This window comes from Herpailurus yagouaroundi, unplaced genomic scaffold (genome assembly GCF_014898765.1).
Source record: "Herpailurus yagouaroundi ecotype Mexico unplaced genomic scaffold, PumYag 191, whole genome shotgun sequence".
Taxonomy (NCBI): Eukaryota; Metazoa; Chordata; class Mammalia; order Carnivora; family Felidae; genus Herpailurus; species Herpailurus yagouaroundi.
This window is the reverse complement of record NW_024412422.1, coordinates 14368312-14376601: the sequence shown is the minus strand read 5'-3', so window position 1 is coordinate 14376601 and position 8290 is coordinate 14368312. Positions and strand designations below refer to the sequence as shown.

General features: G+C 42.7%; 1 protein-coding gene and 1 long non-coding RNA gene across 3 annotated transcripts in view; one reads left to right on the top strand and one right to left on the bottom strand.

Annotated features, from left to right (window-relative positions):
- The window catches only part of LOC121010403 (uncharacterized), an 11180-nt gene extending 3764 nt beyond the window's left edge, over window positions 1-7416 (top strand). Inside the window, exon 2 of the long non-coding RNA XR_005781134.1 lies at window positions 7260-7416. This is a non-coding gene — a long non-coding RNA (uncharacterized LOC121010403). The remainder of the gene's footprint in view (window positions 1-7259) is intronic.
- Window positions 1-8152, bottom strand: part of TMED2 (transmembrane p24 trafficking protein 2) — a 9844-nt gene extending 1692 nt beyond the window's left edge. Inside the window, exons 1-4 of one of the 2 annotated variants that reach the window (XM_040444040.1) lie at window positions 7874-8053; window positions 6218-6410; window positions 5789-5809; window positions 3120-3227 (exon numbers count right to left, since the gene is read on the bottom strand). In XM_040444040.1, the coding sequence (XP_040299974.1) occupies window positions 3120-3227; window positions 5789-5809; window positions 6218-6410; window positions 7874-8053 (502 nt within the window). Of the gene's footprint in view, window positions 1-3119; window positions 3228-5788; window positions 5810-6217; window positions 6411-7873 lie in introns of both variants that reach the window. The other variant, XM_040444041.1, reaches the window with a different exon arrangement.
- Window positions 8153-8290: the final 138 nt, after the last annotated feature.

Below are 8290 nucleotides of genomic sequence, written 5' to 3'. Positions count from 1 at the left end.
AAAAAAAAAAAAAAAAAAAAAAAAAAAAAAGGCATAAGCATCATAAATCATCCTAGTCTTTAGGGAAGGAATATTTTGCACACCATTCAGAGTACTCTAAATATTTTTGTCTTTTGTCCCCAAGCAACTCAACAAACTTAGAAGCAGAAAATTTTAGATTTAAATGGGACCTTAAGGATTCATGGGGTATGGTCAAGCCTGTTCCGCTTATCTATGGGGAACAGAGGGGAAAAGTGACTTGCCCAAGTGACTTTAACCTCTAGGGTTAAAACTCAATACAACCTTCTTTCTCCCTCCCATTAAAATATTCCTACATTATAATCCTTTTTGCTGAATCAGAAAACGGACTTAAAAAAAACTAAGATTATTTCAAGATCATACAGTTACCCAAAAAGCACTACCTACCAAGTCAAAATGTGTCAAAGTGACTTTTTCCTTAAACACGTATTTAACAAATATTGAGCATCAATGATGCACTTGGCAGCTGTTCCAGATGCAGGAGGTTTCTCAGTCTCATGGACCACTACTAGCGCTTACTACCAACCTGGAACCAGTTTCATGATTTACCCCACTCTTAAGCTAAGGATCTCATCCTTAAAGTAACAGCCATGACCACTCTTTATTCATTTATTCTGAAGCTCAATCTATGTCATATTCTTTCACATTTTCTATCAAATTCTACAGCCCTAATTGTTTTTAATTACTAGGCAGTTTCTGATTTTTCTACAAATGGCCAATACTAAAAACAATTATAATTAGCAAGACAGTAACGGTATAAATCAGCTGAGTGAGTGCATGTTTTTAGATATGTGTGTATCATTTGTAAAACACTGACTAAAATTAAAATAGCTAGCGGACTGACAATCCCTCAAAAAGAAGTGAAAAGCAATGGACAAGTTCCCAAAAAGATAACTTAGCTACTAAAAAGTGTGGCTTTTTTCCCCCAGAGTAAGAAAAGACACACACCCAAAAACATTATTAACTAGAACTCTAAAAAATCACCCAAGCTAAAATTTTAGTACTAACCATGGCATGAAGTTTACTTCTGCTGAAGACTTAGTAACCAATATCTAGCATACCTGTGAATGACTAGCTTTTCAAGATTTGTGTCTGAAAGGGGAATGGCTGAGTCAACACTTCAAAATATTAACCAATCATGTAAAAAGAAGTATTTCTCTCTCCCTTCACTTCGCTTAGGAAAGTGTGTATGTAAGACACTGTCCTCACACTACTCACACATCTGCCTGACCTAGAAGATCTGTTATTATCACAACACTGCAGTAGGGAAAAAAAAAAAAGTCTCATTACATTCATTTCTAAGGAGCAAGTGCTACAGGGAGATGTACAAAAACCAAACAACATCATGGGAACTATTTGATTTGCAAAAATAAACAGAATGCCTAAAATTGTATTTGTCAAACAAACACAGGAGCATCTCCGCGCAAATAAGGTGTGAAAGAATAAGGCTAGATGTCTTCTACAGACCAGAAGACAGGTGCTCCCTCTGGCTGCCGTGTTCCCAAGAACTTCCCATAACCCTGAAGCCATCAGGTCTGAACTGGTTAAAACAAAAAGCAATGAAAGCTCTTGGACCTCAGACTCTGCTCAGTGTCCTTCTCATCCCAGAATGGGCTGGCCCCTGGTGGTCAGCAAGGTACTCAACAAATAGGTCCCTGCCTGGTGAGGGCGAAAAGGTGGTGATCCCAGAGGAACAGATTATGAGTGGAGGCAAAGAGAAGGAATCATGGTGGAAGAGGCAGGGGTGCATGTACACAAGCCTTGGCCCACCTCACGCCCCAATCCATATCAGTGAAAACAGGGGCTCCATATCAGCGAGAACAGGGGCTCTAACTTTTCCAGCCTGTTGTGGTTTTTCATTACTCTCCCATACAAGGGCAAAGTGTGTGCTCTAGGTCCTGAAGGCTCATTTCCATATGTGGCAAGGAGAGATGTAAGAGGGAAGGGGGAACACAAACCACACCTTCAAGAGGTTCAGCCTGTGCCCACTATCCCTTAGAGTCACACTCTTCTCTCCACTCCCTACCCCAACCTCAAACAGACTCCTGACATAAAGCACTTTGCATTCACAGACAAGCTTGCTCCCGTGCAATCTGCCCCCAAGAACTATTTGGAGGATAAAAAAACACCGAACCATAGATGTGGACCTGGATCTACGATATGGTATCTGGTCTGTGTGTCAATATGGTACCTCTTAATTTTACATGCAAAAGCACAGCATAGTGCTTAAGGCTACACCATGGGCTTTTGCGACTAAACATGGGGTTCCTTCCAGCCATCACTGCTTCCACAGACAAATATACTCCCCGTCCCCAGTTTACAAATTTAAGAACCCAAGGTGAGCTTCACCTGGTGGCGGCTGCCTAGATTCACATTTTAGTGCTATTTTACCTAAATTAAATGTTCCATGTTAGGGAAAAAGCTAACTCTGAGCATATAATAATAATATTGGCACAGAAATTTCAAAATATGTGATTAAAAACCAACCATTTCACAGTTTTCTTTTCTGCTTTAGGAAAACTATCACTGAATATTCCTTAGCTGACCATAGATATTTTTAAACTCTTAAGGGGCGCCTGGGTGGCGCAGTCGGTTGAGCGTCCGACTTCAGCCAGGTCACGATCTCGCAGTCCGTGAGTTCGAGCCCCGCGTCGGGCTCTGGGCTGATGGCTCAGAGCCTGGAGCCTGTTTCCGATTCTGTGTCTCCCTCTCTCTCCGCCCCTCCCCCGTTCATACTCTGTCTCTCTCTGTCCCAAAAATAAATAAAATAAATAAATAAATAAAATAAAATAAAATAAAATAAAATAAAATAAAATAAAATAAAAATTAAAAAAAATAAACTCTTAAAAGCTCGTGCTAAATCTTCGCAGCATTTTTCACTTTAGATTTAGTGTTCCAATAATAAACTAGTCCAATACAAAGCTCTACAAACATGTACTCAAAAGATACCTTTGCATAAGTGCTTTTTTTAAGTCAAGGCTTTAGTAAGATAATGTTTGTAAAACATTCACATGAGGAAAATATAAACAAGCTGTTGAGAAATACACCTTCACAATTTCATGGCCACCAAACACTGCTGCAAAGTGACGGCATTAACTTACTCGCTCTGTGTATCCTCTCCCGGACTTCCATGTACTCCTGTTCGTGTTTCACAGCTGTCATTGCCACTGCCAGCTCATTAATCATTTCTTCTAGCTTGTTCTGGTGAGCTACAGAAAAATTTGAAAACAGATTGGCACATATTTGGCAATCTCCTTTTGAAAAATAATTTTAAAGCAATAGTCCTCAAAATATTCCTTAGAGAAGCCATGTAAAAGAAGGTGTTTAGAAACGGCTCAGACATCACTTTGGACTACTGATGACAATTTAATTCTCAAAGCATTTTTTAAAGTTCATTCCCAGTACAGAAACCTCTTTCAGGGTGGGAAACATACTATGTAATACTTACTAACTAAGGGAGAACAGTTAACCCTAAGAAATCTCCTCTAATGAATTGTTGCTAAGTTCACTATACTGACTGCTAACTGAAGGGAAAAAAAAAAAAAAAAAAGACGGGGCGGGGGGAGAACATAATATAAAACAAACAAAATTCCTAATAATCCTATAAATAACAATATTTAAACTAAAATAAAAATCTATGCGTTAGAATCATATAACTCTAATGTTAAGAGCAATAGCATTAGAATCATATAACTCTAATGTTAATTTAAAAGCAGCATCAAAACAGACTTTTAATCTCAATAAAGCTGAGTGTAGAAAAACCTGAAAACATTCTTGAAAAAATTCACACCAAAACTCAAACATTCTTCTACGAAACTCAAAGCAGTAATTTCACTACAGTGGGGAATGCCAGGCATTGTAAGTGAAAAAACAAGCTCACAACTGCACAAGGTTTAAAATCAGGTATTCTTTTTAGCCAAAAATGAATACAAGGTGAACGGACAGTTCTGAAGAATAAGTGTATGCTTCTAGATAGTGCTACGGTGTGACAATGAACAAAACAGTTAGGAAAAAAGTATATACCACAAGAGAAAATTCCCACTGGAGGGCCCCTCCCATATTAAGGTAGTTAGGTTGGAATCTCCAATCATCCCTCTCTAGCTTCACTTTGAAAGCCCCAGGCATGATGTGACCTTAGGAGCAGGGCTTCTCCTGAATGGCACTGTTGACATTTTGGTGCAGAAAATTCTTTGTTGTGGGCGGCCTGTCCAGTGCACTGCAGGATCTTCCATCCAGCCATGAGAATCAAAAATGCCTCCACATAGGGACACCTGGCTGGCTCAGTTGGTAGAGCATGCGATTCTTGGTCTCAGAGTAGGGAATTCAAGCCCCACGCTGGGCATGGAGCCTACTTAAAAAAAAAAAAAAAAGTCTCCAGATATTGCCAAATGTTCCCTTGGGGGGCAAAAACTGTCCCTTGCCTGAGGACCACTCCTTTAGAGTAAGGTCTGATTTTCACAGCTTCCATTCGTCAACATTAACAAAAGCAAGGATTTTAAATATTATGTTAAAGGATTATTTAAGAATAATTTAACACTCACATTCCTCAACCAATATTTTCTAAATTTAGAAAGGACCAATTTCCAGAAAATGAACAAGCACAGACCCCTTCAAAACTCCTAATTCTCCTTGGGTTAGCCAAGTTCTACACCGTAAGTGGCCCCGAAAAGCAAGCACAAGAATTACTCAGTAGTAGGATTCTCTACATTCTACAGATTTCAAAACCTAACAAATACTTTATTTTTTTAATGTTTATTTATTTTTGAGAGAGAGAGAGAGAGCATGAGCATAAGAGGGAGTGAAGGAGAGGGAGAGGGAGAGAGAGGGAGGGAGAGAGAGCGAGCATGAGCATAAGGGGGGGAGGGGGGGAGGGAAGGAGGGGGAGAGAGGGAGAGAGGGAGAGAGGGAGAGGGAGAATCTGAAGCAGGCTCCAGGCTCTGAGCTGTCAGCACAGAACCTGACATGGGGCTCGAACTCACAAACCGTGAGATCATGACCTGACCTGAAGTTGGACACTTAACTGTGCCACCCAGGCACCCCAACAAATAACTTCTTTATGATGTAAGTACCCTATAAACTGCTTAATATCTAAAACAAATATTATCACGTTAACACTATGAAATGTGTTGCACTGCTAGTTTCCACAAATCCTGATGTACATCGTGCCCCCTCCCCTCCAAAAATCCAAATGTGCTGGTTCTTGGTAACCAATTCCTCCAAAAGACTCAATTCAGGGTTTGTTGCGTCAGTAGAGAAATATAAATCAATCTAACTGCAACATATGGCTGAAAGAGCCTTTCTCACCATATCTAGACACAGCTTCTAGAACTGGAATTCACGTCCAACCAAATTTCAAGTTAGAAAACTATAATAATGGTAAAAACAAGCCAACGCAGTACTCCCTAAAAGTCAACAGCACCATTTGCCATTAGCTATGTTTAATTAAGACTTTTACTCCTCCAGTTACAATTGAATCTTTTCACCCTCAACATTCATCTAAAAGAAACAAAGTATGATGTTACTACTAAAATGTCAATCCCTATATTTCCAATGCCATTAATTTAAAATGACCTAACCTGTACCTCCCACCATCCAAGTAAAAACCACAGAAAACAATCAGTCTAAAACTCTAATTAGTTGTAGGGATTTTGTAATTAAGAGAAAAAACACTCTCATGCGAACAAACAGGTTAGAATGAAGGAAAGCAGAAATTAGCAGCAAACAAAAATGCGCAAAAAGACAGGATGCTGCCAAAAGACAATCTACCTACCATCCCAGGTATCTCCACCACCTAAAGAAAAGTGTAAAATATAAACACACACAAAAATAAAACAACAAAATTTAACCAAACTGGTCATGTATAAATGAACAATAAACAGCAATGTATATACCAGGATTAGCAAATCCACACAACCACCTAAAGCACACACAACCTACATGCTTACAGAAGCACAGAATGACTAAGAAAAGTTGCGAGAGACCGTTGTGAAGAACTGAAACATAAAATTCCAGAAAATTATTTTTGTTAAGTAGGAGTCCTGGAGAAATAAAAAGTATGTATCACAAAAGCTTTTGGTTTTAAAGACGGTGAATGAGCCTAGAATAAGAAATCAAAATAAACACTCCGTTCAGATGAATAAAAACGTACACAATGTTAATTCTTAGAACGTGATAGAAGTCTTCTGAATGTTCAGCTCACCTTCTGTCTCCATGTCTTGTCCTTTGGGGGCCTCCCCAATATCAATGGTGAACATCACTATTTTTGGAGTCATAGTAGACATCCTATTGCTGAAACAAAACTTGTATGTTCCATCCATGTGAGCAGCAAATGTGTATTTCCCACTGGACTCTCGGTCTCCTTTATAAATTCCTTTATTATCAGGCCCTGTAATCTGGAGGCAGGAAAGAAATGCACATCACAAAAGATTTAAAACCATACTTCTCCGTAAGTGGTGTCGTTGGCAGTAGGATATTTGCTAAGAAAATTTAACTTTCGCTTAGTGACAGTAACGTCTTTGGGCTGCGGTCTCGCACTTATGAAACAAAGCTGGACTCGATGGCTCTCCAAAGCACCTTTCAATTCTGAGTATGTACGTTTCATCTGTCCAACCTAAACATCAACTCCTCAGAAACAGAATAGCACCTTACACGTTGTCTCCAACTGGCCTGTATCACCAACACACTTTGCAAACTCAACTACTAACACCAAAACATGAAAAAACATCTTTAAAACTAAAAAATCTGAGCAAGCTACATTTCTAGGTTTCCCTAAATGATTGCTGCAAACCAGTGTAGGAATCTGCTTTATCTGAGATGCCAGAAGGCTTAAGAAAACGACTAGACTGGAAATTAAGGGACCCATGTTCTCATCCATCTGCTACACATCAGCGGTTAGGCTTCGGTCCCCCTAGTTCCTCTTAGAAAGCGTGCAAAATCTGGAGACTGGAATAACTGACCTTTAACGTCTTAACTAATTTTATCAGTCACTCCTTCCACTATCCCCTTATTTTTGGACTTCACTCTTACTGTGTCGTTTGTGCCCAACTCTGCTGCTCACTGCCAGATGGAAAATCCTAGAACCCAATTAATCATGCTAACAGTGAACTTAAGTATTACTTACATCTGGTTTCCTAAATAAATAAATAAAACGCGAAACACTCTTTTGGTTTAAAAAAAAGGGGGGGTATAGGAGGAAATTCGGGGACCGCTAGTTTCCTAAAATAATTTCCTGTTTTCTCCAGATACTTTATCTGTAATCATCACGCCTAAAATGAATGACCCAACTCCAGCTTTCCCCTAGACAGAGACAGCAGAAGGAGGTATCTGGAAGTCTTGAAATGAAAACAGGTTAAACACTGAAGCTGTTTCTATGAAAAATAAAGAAATGCACAACGCAAACGTCTGCCTAGCCTCCGTCAGTGGCATTCGCTTTACTTTTTCCAACACTAATCCGTAACACGACGGAATGCAGCTGCAGACCCAATGAGACCGGCCCTCGGCTAGCCGCGACAGATTAAGCGTCTCCTGGGCCCGGAGCTGACACGCGGCGCCTGGTCGACGAAGCTCAGCGACAGGTTCCACGGGGAACCCGCCGTCCAAACTGAGAACGCAAAGCAACTAAGCGACGACTCCGTATCCGCGGGGCATCCCGCGGCACGGAATCCCGGCGGGCCGCGGGGGAAAGGGCCGTTAGGGGGTCGCCCGGGCGGAGGCCAGACGGCGGCCCGGGCCCCTCCCAGCGCTCGGACAGCGGCCTCCACGCCCCGCGCCCCCGCAGACCCAGCGCGGGCCCCAGCGCCTCCAAACCCCGAACCGCCGCGCGACCCCGCCTCGGCCGCGGGCAGCGCGCCCGCACCTCCACGTCGATGTCCAGGAAGCCGCCCTCGGCCACCTCGAAGATGAGGCCCATCTTGGTGCCCGAGGTGACCCGCTCGAAGAAGCACTCCTCGGCATGCGCGTCGATGCTGACGAAGTAGCCCGAAGCCGTGGCCAGAAGAGCGGCCAGGAGCACCAGCAGCTCGGCGAGCGTCACCATGGTGGGGCTGGGGCCGAAGCCAGGACCGGGACCGCGGCCTCCAGAGCCGCCGCCGCCGCCGCCGCCGCCACCGCTGCCTCCTCAGCCGCCGCCGCCTCTGCTCCGCCCCTTCCGGCTGCGCCACCCGAGGGGGCTGATGCGGGCGCCGTGGATTGGCGGGCGCCGGCAGCTGCCACGTAACGGACGCACGGCGGCCGCGGAGGGACAAGGCGGCTCCGCTCACCCCGAGCCTGGATG